Here is an 18,528-nt window from a genome sequence, read left to right on the forward strand (position 1 = left end):
CTTTTATAGATATATAGATTAGTAGTCATTTAATATCCAGTTTTACATATTGGCATGTATTAGACAACTTTTAGAAATGAACTTTCAAACTAACTTATCTTTGGTCAAGTCATTATTCCTTTTTTCATCCTTATCACTTCTTCCCATGTTTTCCTTAACCTTCTTTTAAGTGACCTGCTACCTGAACAGTTCTAAATCTACTAACACAAGAACTCTCCATTCTTTTAATGTGACCAAACCAACAAAGTCTTCTGTTTTGCATACATCTCCCTATACTGTACACTAAAGTATATAATATGAAAAATATAAGAGAATATATATTGGTTCCCCGATTTATCAGAGAGGGACCTATGTTTTCAGTAGTGTCCCTCCGTGCGTCCGTTAATCCAGACGATTGCCAGATAATTGTCTATTAGTTTTTCCTGAAATTTTGCCACAAATTATATTCCATTAAATAGATGTGCATAGTAAAAATATTTTTTTTGCGAAAATTCCTGTTGCGTCCCCAGGGACTCAAGAGGTCAAAAATGCCCCAAAATGGCCCAAAATGACACGTTTTGCCCGATAACTTTTGATCCATTCATTAGATTTTCTGAAACTTGGTCAATTGTTTTTAATATAAATCTAATATGTGTGACTAGCAAAATCTGGCTTATGCCCCCAGGGACTTTTAGTGCTAAAAACACACCTTTTGTGGCTCTTTTTTCATATTCTCAACAAAAACTTGATATATCTGACTATATAGTGGTTTTTCACGGTGGTCAACTCAAATATACATGTATTGAGGCCTGAAACTGTACCGTTATCCATTTACACTGGGATCCAGCATCCTCAGGGGCTCAAAAGAGGTAAAAAATTCCCCAAAATGACAAAAAATGACACTTTTTGCTCCATAGCGTTTAATCCATCCATTAGATTTTCCTGAAACTTGGGCAAAATGTGGAGGCATTGTTCTTGATATAAATTCAGTATGGGTGACCCTGGCAAAATTCTGGTTTGCATCCCTCTGGGACTTTTAGGGCTAAAAAACCTGCCTTTTTGGAGCTCTCTTTTCATATTACTCAAAAACCTGATATGTATGTCTATATAGTGGTTTTCCATGGTGCTAAATTTAGATATACATGCTTTAAGGCGTGAAACTGCACCATTTGTCCATTTTTTACTGGGATTCGACATTCCCAGGAGCTCAAAAGGGGTCACAAATGCCCCAAAATGTCAAAAAATGACACTCTTTACCTCATAACTTTTGCCCCATCCATTAGATTTTTCTGAAACTTGGCGAAAATGTGAAGACAACATTGGCCCTTCAAACTTCTCACATTCATCATTTCTTCACTATTTTTTGTGGCGTCATCTGACATGCAGCACCAGAGGCAGATCATGCATGCACAGCTTGTTTAAATATTGAAATTATAATACAAACTATTCAATTTTGTATTAGAAATTTTAAAGTGCAGATTGATAATTTGGATTATTTGAACTACTATTCTCATCTTTATTCTCACAACATTTCAGATGATGTTAGCTTGTTGATGTGCATGTTTTTAATTTCTGAGGAACCTATACAGAATTTTAAAGTGAACCTGTTAATTAACGATGGGTAAATTGTTCTTGTTTCATCAGTCATAGTTGGGTAGACATGTTAATTATGTTATTCTTTGTTATTATTAAGGATTAAAGCTTCAAACTCCATTTAGAACTGATTGTTAATCTCTTTAAGTATTGCATTAACAAGAACAAAATTCCCCTGTGGATTAAATGAAAGGTTAAGTTTGAAGTTCTGTGTAGATTCTCCAAGTTTTCCAAAAAATATGCAAATGTGCAAAAATACACCTAAAGAAAGTTAAAGATTACATGAGCTGAAACATTGTGACAATAACAAAATAAAATGGTAGTCTGAATAATCCAAATAATACGTCTTCAGGTTTGTTTTGTTGGTAAACATTAAAACCATTTTCTTTTAAACGAGAAATTCTCTTTTCGTATTTGAACTAAATCATTTTTCAATTTGAAAGAAAGAAAACCAAACTCGGCAGTTTGTCTGCATTGAAATTTAATGAATTATTGAATTTACAATTTATTTATTGAATTCAACGGATGCTGGTCTGAATAAACTGGTAATTCATGTTCAAAACAAACTAAAAAATGCATGAAGTAACTCCATATTTAAAAAGATATGAACAAATTCCATTATGTGTTGGCAAGAGCACAAATATGTAATGAAGTGAATACAAAATGAGATGTCAATTTTGATCTGAAGTGTTATGCTGATGGCCATGATGCTGATGATTATTAAATCACACAAAACATTCATGAAGTGCACATGCATATTAACGGTTACGAGGGGCGTGCAAGTAATGCCCCTGACCCACTTCCAGTTGTCTGATCTCGCTGAAATTTTGCATGTGCAATGATTTATATCTCTGCGGGTTATGTGGCAAATTACAGCTCTGAACTAATTGTGGTTTCTGTTTTACAGATGTTTGAACTGAGTCAGGTGTGAAATGGAGCCTGTTGAATGTCGAGCAGTGATCTGGTTTTTGTATTTGAGAGGACGCACACCACAGGAGACTTTTGATGAAATGAAAAACTTATGGTGATAATGCCCCATCATATGACCTTGTAAAACGCTTGCATCATGAATTCAAACATGGCCGGAAGTCTGTGGAAACAGCTCCCAGACCTGGTCGCTCCCCTTCTGCCATTGATGAGGCATCTGTCCGTCAAGTTGAGGCTGTCATTTTGGAAGGTCGCCGCATTACTATTTGCCAAATAGCCCAAGATGTCAAGATTAGTACAGGATCTATGGAGACTATCATTCATAACCATTTGTATATGCATAAGGTGTCTGCCAGATGAATTTCCAGGTTGCTCACACCATTCCAGAAGCGAGAATGTATCGAGTGTTCGAGGATGAATTTGGAGATGTGCCAAGAAGAGGAGTCAAAGTTTTTCAAGAGACTCATTACACAGGATGAAACCTGAGCCCATCACTATGATCCAGAGACTAAAGACCAGTCAATGCAGTGGAAGCACTTAGACTCACCACCTCCAAAGAAGGCAAGGGTGCAGCCCTCCGCTTTCTGGAACCAGGACGGAGTAATGACAGATTTCCTGGCAAAGGGTACCACAATTACAGGAGCCTATTATGTTTCACTTTTGAGGAAATTAAGGGAAGCTATCAAAATCAAGAGGCGGGGCAAGATCAGCAAAGGTACCCTCTTCCTGCAGGACAACACTCCGGTCCACAACTCGCATGTCGCCAGATCAGAAGCACGGGCGTGTGGTTATGAAATCCTCCCCCATCTTCCCTACTCTCCTGACTGTGCACCCTCTGACTTTCACCTCTTCCCAGCCATGAAGTTGTTTTTTAAAGGAAAGCGTTTCCCAGATGATGCAGCCTTGATTTCTGAAGTCGCGTTGTGGTTGGAGGACCAACCTGGGGTGTTCTACAAAAACGGTCTCCAGAGCTGCATCAAACGATGGGAGAAATGCATAACTCTGGGTGATTCCTATGTAGAGAAAGAGTAATAACTGTGCCAAGTTTCGTTGCTCTACTTCTATGGGAAGTGGGTCAGGGGCATTACTTATTCCACACCCCTCGTAAATATTCATTCCAAATTAGTGATGGAACAATTCCAATATTTTTCCCGATCCGATACCATTGCCAATTCCTCACTAAATTCATGATTCTGATTCTTTATAAATGTCTACATATTTAACTATAAAGTTGCTATTTTTTCCAATTACTATAAAAAAAACATGTATTAAATTTGCATATTCACTTATAGGGAAGATTGATCTATAGACTTTAGGTTTATTGGTAGTTTAAAATAAATATTTATTACTACCAGCAGTGGAAGGTTTTGTTTTAAACAGAATCAAATAAAAAAGATAATTAAAAGAATCGTTTTGGCAATGGAAAATATGCATGAATTTTTCTGATACCCCAGAAAGTTCCAATTTTTGAATTTCCAATTCCAATTAATCGCCCTAACACTATTCCAAATGTATAGATAGTTAGATTTTAGTTAAAACGTTGCTTCTAAGAACTGGGCATCCAGAGGATGTAGGTTCTTATTGAGTCAGTTCCAAGTAATGACAGAATTTTGAGTTGGTCTCAGAAATAGCCAAAGCAAATTAAAAAAAAAAAAAAAAAAAATCTTAACCTAACCATGCATAGTGTCATCTGCCTTTTTATGGCTTTCAAATCATAAACTGCTTCGGCCATTTTTAGGACTAACTCTTGATACTCTGTCAATATTCAGAACTGATTCCATAAGAACTAATGTCCTCTAGGTGTCCATTACTTACAAACAATAAAACAAACAAAAAGCAGTCTGTTTCAGATAAACTTGTTTCTTGAATAATCAACCATGTATGTTCGAATCCAACAAGAATGGCATAAAGAAAACAAGAAAATGACATACCAATACTCACTCATTGTTTTGTTTTTTTAAAATCTTGATGCATAAAAGAAAAAAAGGTATGTAATTTGTTTAAAATAGAATGAGTTAGATAAGTTATTAAAATTGAGCTGATTTTGAAAATTTTTTTTATTTTTTTTTTTTTTATCTAAAATTCTTTATCTTAATGTTTTATTTGTTTGAAATCATCTCCCATCAAAACATGTTGTATTGCTTATTTCTTAGTGTTAGGGACATTCTCTTTACTCTGTCTCTTTCTGCTGCACTACTTTTATGTCCCTTTACAAAGATTAAAATCAAAATATGATACTAAACCTTATGTCTAGAATCCTTATCCCAATTTTGATTCAAAATCATAATGAATTTTACTCTAGAAAATGTCTATAATTTAAGACTTAAGCTTCAGGGGTCTTAAGTAAGAAATTAAAATTCAGGGAATCTTGCAGAAGTGGTGCTTGATTAAATTGATTAAATTTCAATTAATTTAGAATAGGTTAGCTTTTTATATTGAAATTTAAAATGAATTCTTTCAAAAATGAAACCTTATTTTGTAATTATAAAAAAAAAAAATAGATCGAAGCTATAACTTGTGATATTTGATTCATTTTTAACAATGATGATCTTTGTACTTTATTCCTTATACCCCATCTTTTTTTATTTTATTTTTATTTTTTTATTGTTCAATAATGAACCAATCCTCATTTTATTTTTATTTATAAATTCAATTTTTTAATATGTAGAATCTGGATAATTTTCAGTTTTATGCATACATATATACACTCAGTGTTATTTATAGATTAAAAAAAGAATCATTTTACTTATTCATATTTTTAAAAAAAAATTTATTTTGTTGTAAAAAAAAAGAAAAAAAAAGATATACAAAATCAAAAGTACCAAACACACACGCACAAAATAAATTTTTGTCAAATTTTTCAGAAACATTTTATGACACAGATTTTATATCTTTTATTTGGGATATTTTTCCTTTTGTCTTTTCTAAAAACAATGTAAATAATAATATAAATTATTACTTGTAGAAAATATTTTAGTCCAAAATTAGGTTTTAAAATTTAAGGAATCGGTGTTGAGCATTTGGATTCTGGTTGTTACTGAAATGATATGAATTTTTCAAATATTTAACTTTATAAATTATTTGATGTACCAACCAGGGTTGCAGCATCGGAAGGTAAAAAATTCAATTGTGAAGATTCCAAAATATCTGAAACTTCTGTTTCTAAAGTATTCCAACATTTAGACTGCTTATTCTTCAAAGATAGAAAAATCTGGATTTGAGCATTCTCATGTGTTTCCAAATCGGCAACCAACTGTCATTTTCATTTTTAATTTTTTGTAAATGTTAGTGTTATAAAAATTGGAGAATATATTTTCTAGAATAAACTTGTTAAAATCATGAATGATTAAAAATAATGTAAATAATAGTAAAAAAAAAAATAACCACTTTTTATGCAAATTTGTAAATCTAACCTTTTTTTTCTTTTCTTTTCCAGCTGCAACAATGGATGGCTGACTTTTCCAAGTCAGCAGCTCTCAACCAAGTAACCTGCATCTTGGGAACAGACAAAATATTCACTTTGGAAAATTTACTCGCAAACAGCTGACCTTTTTTTTCCTCTGTTCCCACTCAATATAAAAAAATCACCCCTCCACAAAAGAGATCGTAAGAAAGTAATCTATTAAATGTTTAGCTTTATCTTGTTAAAATTATATATTTTCTTTATACCTTTTATCTGTACTTTATCACTCGTCACATTTCCGAGTTGCCATATGACTCGCCTTGGTTAATGTACAAATATACTTTTATACAATACAACTAAAAACAAAATGTCCAAAATTGATCGGACTGTTTCCGAAAAATGTTCACAAGTTCACTTACATTCCAGTTATTTGTTATAAGTCATCTTAGGATCATCCCATAGCTTGACCTCGTAACTGAATATCCCAATTGACTTCCAGGTTATGAAAGTAAAATAAAAATAAAAAAAAAAACACGATGGAAATGTCAAAGCCAGATGGCTCGTATATTACACAGCTGCCACCAGAAGTTGACAAAGATGTTATGGCCCATCGTTTCCCTCAAATAAAACATGAGGAGATGAACGGTAACCTTGAAGATGATGATAATGATTCTGACCATGGACAGCTACACTGTGATGAATGCATTCTTGAGGAAGGTTCACTCGAAGACAGCCAGGACACTCTTATGAACAACGAAAATGATTCCGATCTAACCATGACCAATTGCAATCATGACTACATGAACGAGGACAACATGCCGGGACAGATGAAAGGTGGCTTATCATTTCACAGTCTCAACAATCCTTCAACAGATTCCGGTATCTCGCCAATGGAGGAGGAGGAAGAGGATGATGATTGCCACTCGAACTATGATGATGATCGTATGGACGAGGAAGATCCTGGAGTTGCTCTTGGGGATTGCGATCAGGATGATATTGTTCAAGATGTGACCACAGCTGGCTCCAAATTAAATCCCAAGGCTCTTAGTTTGCATCTAAAATGTAGCCCACTGTCATTGCCGTTGAACGGACTGTCAGAAAATAGACAGTCTAGTTGTTCTCCTCAGAAACATTTACTTTCCTCAAAAGGGAAATTCAAATCAAAGCCCCTCCCACCAAGACAATCATGGTTGTTAAGACTTTTTGAGTCAAAACTTTTTGACATGTCTATTGCTATATCCTATCTTTACAATTCCAAAGAACCTGGAGTGCAGACATATTTAGGTAAGTAACGATTCTTTAAAAATTCACATTGAAAAAATATATATATTAGGTAAAACATTTTCAGAATTTTTAGGATGAGGGTTAGCACTTGAATTATTTGAACTTCTCTTTTCACCTTGGATGTTATTTCACAATGTTTCGGTTGATGTAACCTCCAACCATCATCAGATGAGTTTTGTTGAACTCGGGGATTCTGTACAGAATTTCAAATGAAACTTTTATTTAATCTTTCATTCCACCAACTCTGACCAGGATAGTATTAAGTAATTCGTAATTGTATTATGTAACGTTGTCCGGGAACATTGTAGCCTCAGTCACAAAGTAGATAAAGAATAAAAAAGAACGTCAACTCGCTTTTTTGTTGTACAACAATATTTATTTCCTCATTGTTACGCCTGTGACATCATCCACGGCTCTAATGTAATCTCCCTTTAACATGCTCTCGTCTTTTTTATAGCCTTTTTCCTTACCGTGATGTCATTTCGCTCCTAGCTTGGTATTTGCATATAGCTGTCCACGCTATGTTACACTTACACTGTACTGAGGATTGAACTTTTCACATCCAACGGAGAATCGCTTTGAACTGATTATGACTTGATACTTCTGTCTGTTGCGCAACATTTCAGTGCTAAGTAATAATTACGTGCAAATGATTGTCATAATGTGGAAGGTTCAATCCTCGGTATGGGCGATACTAAGAATACAATTACATATTATTATTTAAAGATTCTGTTTAAAAATCTGTACAAATTCTCAAGTTCAACAGAAAGATTTCAGAAAATCGCATAAGCTGAAAAATTGTGAGAATAAAACATCCAAGATGAGAATAGTAGTCCAAATAATACACATAATCCCAAATCAAAATTTTTGTAATGTATTATCAGCAGAAGTTTTGTTTTATTAACCGACGAATGAGGACCCCTGAACCCTACATTACCATTTTTATTTTTTTTTTGTTTCTCTTCGTTTTCAGTTATCAAGTTATACATAAAATGCATATCGAATGTCAACGCAGACCTCACAGTATTGTACAACCCCCTTTTATACAAAATTAATATCACCATTGGATTCCTCATAAAATTTTACTTGGAAAATTAATCTTGGTATAGGGCTTTCTTTTCAATTGCAGCATCAAACAGACATTATATATGTGATATAATAAATATGTAGTGCATACCTTGTCTAAAAAATAAATTAGTGCTTGATTCTAATCCAAGAGCAGTATAGGTGATTTATTTTATTTACATACTATCCAATCAAATGGTATTCCTGATTTTACATAACTAACACCTTACTAGTCACAAAGCTCATCAGGCTGACAGGCTAGAACATTCATCAGCCATCAAACTGGGGGACAAGTATCTGCAAACTCCTCAAAATGAAGTAATGAAACTGCCTCATCTCGGTGTTAATCATTCTTCATCAAAATAACTGGTCTGGGAAAGGTTTGATAATCATGTTAGGTCTGATGTACAAAGATAATATAAAACTCTATACAAGTTTCTGTGAAAGCAATTAAGAGGGGTAATGAAAAATGTATATCAACCATCCAATGTCTCGTATGAATCATGAAGTATTGGGACCAACAACTGCTGATGTTTCTATTGAGATAGGCTGGAAAATGAAACGATCAGTTAGCAACTTGTATTTGTTGCGTTTTTTTTTTTTTTTTCTCCTGGTTTCGATGAACTGTAGTGTTGGTAGATAAATATTATGTAGGACTTCTTTTTATTTTGCATGAATCAAATTCCACAGAAGACGACTTCACGTTTTCATAATATGAGGAAGAATGTGAAAACCATTTGAAAACTTAACAAACTAACCGCTACCCCACCCCCCAAAAGAGCCCTGAACAAAGGAGTAGGTATTTTTTTTTTTTTTATATGGGGGGGGGGGGTTCAATCAACACCTAAAAGATTCTGTTCATCAGTCTGTCCAACATAAATTTGAAATAACATTTTTATTGCTAAATGCACTGATTGGACAAAGGAGGAGGTGGATGTGTCTGAGATTCTATAAGAAGCTCTGTCCAAGTTTGCAATGACATTTTTATTTTTAGACATGTCTGTATGATTCTTTGTGAGATTGTCGGTCAGCATGTCATGTCTGCTTTTTCATTTTTAATAATATTCATCTTTTGGGTATTTTCCACATTGTCGACACCTTCATGAGTTGAGTTCCTATGAGGAAAGCTGACAGAAGAGATGATTCATTTTTTGAGTAAGAGAATGGATAGGGTGTTAATATGGAATAATTACATGGAACGTTTATCATGATGAAATTCTGTTTAATTAGTTGAGGAGAGCAATGCTATAAAGATGGCTGTTTATATTTATCCTTTGTTGGGAAACCTTAATAATTATGTGTCCATAGAAAAATGGGTCGAGAAATGTTAAATATGTCTGCTGATATTAGTACAACAACAATAAGAATGCATTACTGAACGCTCGTTGGCCTATTCAATATAGCAACCAATTTTCTGTGTGTGCAGTAGCTTGAACTTCTTTTGACTTCACACCAATTGCGATGACTGTGTACGTTTCATCTGCGTCTGAATCCTTTGTTGGTCTTACTTTTAATCTATTTCCAGGGTTCCCTTTTCAGCTGAAAGTAAACCGATTTTTATCAGTTTTTCGAGTGTTCACAAAAAAAAAATTTTTTCTTCATCTTTTTTTTTTTTTTATCCTGTTGTGTTGTTTTTACTTTTCATTCAGTCATGCATGTAAAAGTCAGATTCTGCTTGTTGATACATTCACTCAATATTTAGATTTTATGGCAGATCCAATCATTAACTGTCCATTCAAGAACTAGTGTATACCCTCCATTAAAACATCAGAGAAAAAACGTGCTTTGTTGGTGTTTGCTTGCGCTAATATTCATATAAAATGATATTTCAATTGGTGACGTTATAAAAGAAAGTGTCTCAAACAAAAAAAAAATAGAAAGAAAAATGTATTAATCGCTATAGGAAAAAAAGCAGTTTTATTATGGAAACAGTGTGAAAGATTTCTTTTTGAATTCACTTCAGGTGGTGCTTGGTAGACAGGATAGAAGAGAAATACATTTACTTGATGTGGATAGAAGTAATATATATATATATATATATATATATAGTGTCGATGACTACAAATATATTTTAAGCCCCCCCCTCTTTGGGTAGAGCACTGTTGTAAATAATCTCACCTGCTACTTAATTGGCTGAAAAATGTGAAGCTCGCGGTTTGTTTGTTTATAAACAGGCGGTTTGAGCACTTTATAAGTGGTGGACAGATGTTTATTTAAATAGACATTTGAACTTGGTATTTGCCGGCATCGCTTCCGATCGAGTGGGAGAACTGCCGACTGTCAACACGACGGTTCTAGGTTCAATCTTTGGCTTGGGAGAGGTGCTAATCTAGCGGCACTGATGAGTTGTGATACAACGAAACAGGACTGTATGTAGATGACTATAAATATATATATGTACTAGCAGAAGTACCTGTCGTTGACTGGGTTCAAAAACAGCCTACAGAAAATGGACTGTAATTGATGAAAGTATGATAGGTTATGAAAAGGAGGGGGGTTGTAAAGGGAGAAGTTTTGATACTCAAAAATTTTACCCTAAGCAAAATATGATGAAAGTAAAGATAATTTTCGTGAAAATATATTTTTTTATATCAACTTTGTTTCCATTCGTAGCCAAGAGTGACCAACAAAATGATGTTTTCTTACAAAGAGAAAATGTTATATATATAATAATATAAATATACAAGAAATAAATGTTACTATAGTCAATAAAAATTACTTTTCTGATAGAAAAGTTCATTGGTTTGTATTTTTAAGTAGTTTATAAAAAATTTTTTTTTTTTTTTAATTCACGAACCGGTTTAAAGAAAAATGAAAATGGCAGCGACTTTGAAATGGAGAGCCCCGTTTTCAATTTGAAGGAGGGGCACCTGAGCATTCTGTGTTAACAATTTAAGAGTTCTGTCAACATAAGGAATATTTATAAACATGTTTTAATATTTTCTGTTATTTTGTGCTTGAGGAATATTCGATTATGGCATGTGTAGTTTATATAAAAAATCATTTAAGTAGTTATCGCCTCAAATTTCATTTTAATTTCGGTTCGCTGAAATTATTTCAAGTAAAGAGAATTAAAAATTATTTCAAAACAAAAAAAAAAAAACATGAACTGAACTTTTATTGACTATGGTAACATTTATTTCTTGTATATTTATTTTTTCGGGTAGTCGTTTGTTGGCTTTTCTGCTAAACACTCTTACTAAATAATATTGACGAAATATCAAAACAAAGAAACAAAAACAGTTTAAAAAAAAAAAATGAAGCTTTACTTACTTTAGTAAAATAATCCGAAACAGCAAAATGGGATAGTAAAAAGGTAAACATGTAATTAAACGTTTTTTAAAGCAAAGAATCGATATGAATAAGAAGAAAATGGCGCCCGTTTCAAGCAGAACAGCTTCGTTTCAGTTTTACAGTATTGAACGGTGTAGTATTGCGCTGTCTGATTCAGGGTTGTACTATTGTAATGTAAAGAACACGCAGAAAGTGTTGTAATCAACTGAATTCCTTCTAGGACACTGACAAAAAAAAGCTTAAACAGATATATAAATAAAAATAAAAAGGTTACGTAAATGTTTTTAAAAAGACACGTAATCACGTGAGCAGGATTTTTTCCTTTTGACAGGATAACAAGTAACGTTCTTATTTTTTATTATTTATCTATTTTCGAAAGAATGCCACGTGCAAGTAAAGAAGGAAAAAAAAACAGTTATGCAAAATTTGTGTCGAATTGTATACAGTTCCAACTTTTTTTTTTTTGGCTTTCACTTTAATAAGAACGTGAATTTATGAGGTAATATGATTCAACTCAAAGAAATAAATAAAAGCTAACATGAATTAAGATTAAAGTTAAGGTGTTATTGTGGACCCTCACCCCTTTTAAAAAACCTTGTTAAACTTTGTGACATATTTACATTCTATGGAGGTCAGGCACGAACGAATACCCAATAATTTTATTATACCATATTTCTTCAAACTGAAACATAATTATCAAAGTATATTTACGCAAATAGATATGAAAAGTCTTTGTTAAAGTTTGTGCTATATTTCCATGGAGTACAGGCGCGAACGCAGACTCCACAATTTTATAATACCATCCCTATTTAAGTTGAAACATACTTATCAAAATATTATGTACATCTATATAAAAAACCCTTGTAAAAGTTTTTTCATTTTTTATTTCTATAGTTTGGGGGCCAGGTGCGAACGCAGACCCACAATTTTTATGAACCACCGTTCTGCCAGATCAAACATACCCATTCCTGATCCTCGATACATCTTCTATCATATATAATCAGTTTTTTAAAATAGTCAACCATATTTGTGACCAGACACACATACACACAGACGTTCAGTTTTATATTATATGTGTGTGTGTGTGTGTGTGTGTGTGTGTGTGTGTGTGTGTGTGTATTTTTACTGATTTTCATCTGATAAAAAGAACTTCTGTTTGAAAATCCACAGATTAAGGATTTTTTATTTTATTTAAATTTCTTGTTTGAATATTGGATAAATTAAATATCGTAATTTTTTTCATCATCAATTTTCTAATACCCACACACACATTGGTTTTATTATATAGTGGAGGATGATTGACCCTCTTTTAAAATTTTATTTTAATTTTCACTCAAACCATATATTAAAAATTTTTTATGTAGACATAAAAGAATAACATCTAAAATCCATCAGTATTTTTTAAAATTGCAAAAATTGTATAAATCTTTGGATAAAAAGTGAAATAAAGCCATATGGTAATTGGGACTAGTTAAGTGAAACATAAGTATAATGAGGATAGATGTTTGGAATCGATTGATTGATCAACTCCTTGCATGTTTTAATTCCAATGATTATACCTAGAGACCGTCAGCTGAAAAGACAAAAATTTGTCAAAAGCAGTAAAGTGAGCAAATCTATCTATATATCTATAAAAGTGAACGTGTCTGTCTGTCTGTCTGTGTGTATGTCTGTCTGTGTACATTTCCCTACGCAATAACTCTGTCAATTTTTAGTCTATAGACTCGAAATTTGAAATACCGGGTACTGAGATTTGGGAAAATCGATGTGACGGGTGTCAGCCAGAAATTTGGCTGTTAAGGGGTCAAATTTCAACGATTTGACCTTTAAAAACTCTACCAAACTCCTCCGACAATTTTGGGTCTAGACACTTGAAATTTTAGATATAGGTTCCTTGAACCGGGATCTAACTTAATAAAGTGATTTGAGCCCGAAACTATAAATTTTAAGGGGTCATAATAGGGGTCAAAGTTTTAAAAAATTAACCATTTTTTTTGTTTTTTTGCTTTTTTTGCACAGCATACACCTCCAAACACCCGAGCAACGCCGGGAACCCCTTCTAGTGTATTATATTCTTAAGCTGAACTTTCAACTGGAGTCCAAACCGTTTGTTAATTATAAATGTTATGTTCATATTTATCTTCTGTCGTTTTTGTTTGAATTTCTATTAATGTCTAATTATGTCACTTTTGTCAAGAAGATTCATAAGATATGCATTTCTGATCTTAGCTATGTAAGATTGACCTCATTAACCAAACAGTTTAAACCTTCAGCTATAAATAATAAATATTAAGTTAATATGAATATGGTGAGTTGATATAAAAATAACTTTTTGCTGTTTTAAAATTTTCTTTTTCTTTAGGTACGTCCAAGCATGTCTATTAAACGTTTTGTCTGTTGGTCAATTTCTTGTGCTTCAGTTTGAAATAGCATTTTGATTGTTCCCGTTTCTATGATAGGTCTATGAAAGTAGTTGTTGTTGCGCAGACGTCTGAAGCACATAATATCCATGCTGAAATGCCTCATGGATCTATGGCATACTTCTGCCACATTTGAGGAGGTGCACTCTTTGTTGCCTAGCTATTCCAAAATCTAGTAGAGATGGATCTATTTTGTTCCTTAAAGCCCATTTCTCACAGAAGAAATGTTTCTAGTCTCTTTTTTTTTATTTCTACAGAAGGTGCTCAACTGAGTTTTGATTTCTGGTTTCTCCTTGTAAAACATTCACAGTAGAAACTCATTTTCTACCTCAACCGAAAAACTTTTCTTTCTTTAGAGTGCCTCACATCAGGTGAAATTTTCTATGAACAGAGCTTCTTTGCAAAAGTTTTTTGTCTGTGAACACATTTCCACAAGACTGCTTCCCTGGAAATTATGAAAAGATAATTTTCAAATCCAATGTAAATAAATTTGTCATGAAGTCTCCTCACAAGTATTTGAACCTAGTCCACTCCAATCATTCTTAATCCTCGATTAATGTTCATCTTTTGACTGATGATCATTTTATCTCATTAATTCTTATCCTTTAGCTGTTCTTGGTCTTCATAAATAAGAATCCATTAGTAAAAAAAAAAGTACATGGATTGAATGTCCATATCTTAAGAATATAATACATGTTGCTTTTTTTTTGTTTGTTTTGTCATCGATTTATAATTCATGCCAAGAATTAAAAAAGGTCATTAATATTTAACCCGACGTTAAGGAGCCTCCTCAAACCTCTACTCAGCAGGTAACAACTCTTTCCATTGTACCAAAGAAGATAGCATTAGTCAATGTCTTTCGTTCGTATACAAATACGTCGAAATCAAACTATTTTGTCTTTTAATCCTCGCATTTCACAAGCAATGTTTCTGATGCGGAAGAAATTGTTGTTTTCTAGGCCAAAATCTATCCGTAGAACACCTATCAAAGAAAGTGGACGCTTGCAGATAGTCTAGTGGAAAATAGTATGACAAGCTAGTACATGTAGGAATTAAGATGATCTGTGTAGATTATATCTGAATGAAAAATTCGAAATTCTAAACTTTTAAAACTGTATAAACAAAATAGCGGACAGCTGAAATAAAAATAAACTTTACTCTAGGTTAACAATTAAAAAAAAACAAAAAAACAACGAAACAAAACAGCCATGTGGGTTCATTTGTGTTATGATGGCCGCATGTGACTAATTGAAGTTGTTTAATAAAAATTACCGAAGAATATTTTAAACTTAAAAAACATTAAATATGCACACAAATTATTTATCTAGATTAATGAACACAAAGTAATAAAATAGTTTAAGAAAACATTTTAAATGACGAAAATTGATATACAGCTGCAACAAATACATTTTGAAATTGATAAAATATGACATTGTTTTTAAGTGTGAAGAAATTTTGTGAATAAAGAAAAGCAAGCCGTTTTTCAGCTTAAATAATAATAAAAAAATTGCAATTTGGGCTGTTAGATGATGAAATACAATATATTTTATGCGAACCACTTGTGTGTTGTAAAGGATCGCATGTCCCTGCTCTACAAGTAGGGGAGTGAAAAAAGTTTAGAAAAAAAAAAAAAAATTAATGAATATATATGTTCGGCAGCTCCATTTTAAACTAACCTCATAGTAATCTTATCCCTGACCCCACTGCATGAGAATGTAAGTAAACATATTATAGTAAATTTTCTATTCATTTATCGACGAGTAATACACTTTTTTTTTTTTAATTAAGACTAAAAAGCAACAACGAAGTTCATTGAGTGCTTGGGAACGCCTGTCGGCCATGTTGTTTTTTTATGGCCATTTCTCATGTCTAGACAAGTTTCACTTGCTTTCTCCGGTGTTCAGCATCACTTCCATTATGACATAAACTCGACTGGTAGCTTTATTTACAGAGATCGGATCCTACTTATTTTATGCTTACCTATTTAAACCAGTTTCCTATGAGAAAAAGCATATTTTGCTTCCCTAGTTAAATTAATATACATATTTTAAATGGGCTCACTTGACAAATGGATTGATAAATTTTGTTATATATAATTTACATCATTAAAACCTATCAAAATGGTATATCATTTTAGTGATAGATTATACTTATAAGCTATTGATTGGAATCAACTTGTTTAGGAAAACTAAAAATACTTGTCAGCATTTTGAAGTAAAGCTAAAAGAAAGGTATGACATCAACAGGTCGATGATGTCCTTTACATCTAAGGGAAGATTGCAGGGAAGTGGGAGGCCGATGGTAGCTGCAGCAGGAAAAGATTGGCTGTTCTCCTGCCCCTCTCTTAGATTACATGCCACTGAATCCTGACCACATTTATTAAGAGGTTTGTGGAGGTTATTGGTTTTTATGTAAGACTAGCAGGGATACCCAGCGTGATGCTGGGGGCATATACATCTGATACAGTATTTAGTTGGAACTGAATCTTTTTCTCTCTCTCTCTTTCCTCTCTCTCTTTCCTCTCTCTCTTTCCTCTCTCTCTTTCCTCTCTCTCTCTTTCCTCTCTTTCTTTCCTCTCTCTCTTTCCTCTTCTCTCTCTCTTTCCTCTTCTCTCTCTCTCTTTCCTCTTCTCTCTCTCTCTTTCCTCTTCTTCTCTCTCTCTTTCCTCTTCTCTCTCTCTCTTTCCTTTTCTCTCTCTCTCTTTCCTTTTCTCTCTCTCTCTCTCTTTCCTCTTCTCTCTCTCTGTTTCCTCTTCTCTCTCTCTCTTTCCTCTTCTCTCTCTCTCTTTCCTCTTCTCTCCTCTCCTCTTTCCTCTTCTCTCTCTCTCTTTCCTCTTCTCTCTCTCTCTTTCCTCTTCTCTCTCTCTCTTTCTTTCCTCTCTCTCTCTCTTTCCTCTTCTCTCTCTCTTTCCTCTTCTCTCTCTCTTTCCTTTTCTCTCTCTCTCTCTTTCTTTTCTCTCTCTCTCTCTTTCCTTTTCTCTCTCTCTCTCTTTCCTTTTCTCTCTCTCTCTCTTTCCTTTCCTCTCTCTCTCTCTCTTTCCTTTTCTCTCTCTCTCTCTTCTTTCCTTTTCTCTCTCTCTCTCTCTCTTTCCTTTTCTCTCTCTCTCTCTCTTTCCTTTTCTCTCTCTCTCTCTCTCTTTCCTTTTCTTTCTCTCTCTCTCTTTCCTTCTCTCTTTCTCTCTCTCTTTCTTTCTCTCTCTCTCTCTCTCTTTCCTTTTCTCTCTCTCTCTCTCTCTCTTTCCTTTTCTCTCTCTCTCTCTCCTCTCTCTCTCTCTCTTTCCTTCTCTCTCTCTCTCTTTCCTTTTCTCTCTCCTCTTCTCTTTCCTTTTCTCTCTCTCTCTCTCTCTTTTCTTCTCTCTCTCTCTCTTTCCTTTTCTCTCTCTCTCTCTCTCTTTCCTTTTCTCTCTCTCTCTCTTTCCTTTTCTCTCTCTCTCTCTTTCCTTTTCTCTCTCTCTCTCTTTCCTTTTCTCTCTCTCTCTCTCTTTCCTTTTCTCCTCTCTCTCTCTCTTCCCTTTTCTCTTCTCTCTCTCTTTCCTTTCTCTCTCTCTCTCTCTTTCCTCTCTCTCTCTCTCTCCTTTCCTTTTCTCTCTCTCTCTCTCTTTCCTTTTCTTCTCTCTCTCTCTTCCTTTTCTCTCTCTCTCTCTCTCTCTCTCTCTCTCTCTTTCCTTTTCTCTCTCTCCTTTTCTCTCTCTCTCTTTCCTTTTCTCTCTCTCTCTCTTCCTTTTCTCTCTCTCTCTCTCTTCCTTCTCTCTCTCTCTCTTTCCTTTTCTCTCTCCTCTTTCCTTTCTCTTCTCTCTCTCTCTCTCTTTCCTTTTCTCTCTCTCTCTCTTCCTTTCTCTCTCTCTCTCTTTCCTTTTTCTCTCTCTCTCTTTCCTTTTCTCTCTCTCCTCTTTCTTTCTCTCTCTCTCTTTCCTTTTCTCTCTCTCTCTCTCTCTTTCCTTTCTCTCTCTCTCTCTCTCTTTCCTTTTCTCTCTCTCTCTCTTTCTTTTTTCTCTCTCTCTCTCTCTCTTTCCTTTTCTCTCTCTCCTTTTCTCTCTCTCTCTTTCCTTTTCTTCTCTCTCTCTCTCTCTCTCTCTCTTTTCTCTCTCTCTCTTCTCTCTCTCTCTCTCTCTTTCCTTTTCTCTCTCTCTCTCTCTCTTCTTTCTCTCTCTCTCTCTCTTTCCTTTTCTCTCTCTCTCTCTCTCTTTCCTTTTCTCTCTCTCTCTCTCTCTTTCCTTTTCTCTCTCTCTCTCTCTCTCTCTCTCTTTCCTTTCTCTCTCTCTCTCTCTCTCTTCCTTTCTCTCTCTTCCTTTCTCTCTCTTCCTTTTCTCTCTCTCTCTCTCTCTTCCTTTTCTCTCTCTCTCTCTCTTTCCTTTTCTCTCTCTCTCTCTCTCTTCCTTTTCTCTCTCTCTCTCTCTTTCCTTTCTCTCTCTCTCTCTCTTCCTTTCTCTCTCTCTCTCTTCCTTTTCTCTCTCTCTCTCTCTTTCCTTTTCTCTCTCTCTCTCTCTTTCCTTTTCTCTCCTCTCTCCTTTCCTTTCTCCTCTCTCTCTTTCCTTTTCTCTCTCTCTCTCTTTCCTTTCTTTTT

General features: G+C 34.0%; 1 protein-coding gene across 4 annotated transcripts in view; it reads left to right on the forward strand.

Annotated features, from left to right (window-relative positions):
* LOC145279784 (phosphatidylinositol 4-kinase beta-like) overlaps positions 1 to 18,528 on the forward strand; it is a 285,155-nt gene that overhangs the window by 136,122 nt on the left and 130,505 nt on the right. For all 4 annotated transcript variants that reach the window (XM_080131111.1, XM_080131109.1, XM_080131112.1 and 1 more), the window contains exon 2: positions 5,936 to 7,186. In XM_080131111.1, coding sequence (XP_079987237.1) covers positions 6,439 to 7,186 — 748 coding nt within the window. In that variant the 5' untranslated portion in view covers positions 5,936 to 6,438. The remainder of the gene's footprint in view (positions 1 to 5,935; positions 7,187 to 18,528) is intronic.

This window comes from Euprymna scolopes, chromosome 7, assembly GCF_053919585.1.
Source record: "Euprymna scolopes isolate OS-2025 chromosome 7, ASM5391958v1, whole genome shotgun sequence".
Taxonomy (NCBI): domain Eukaryota; kingdom Metazoa; phylum Mollusca; class Cephalopoda; order Sepiida; family Sepiolidae; genus Euprymna; species Euprymna scolopes.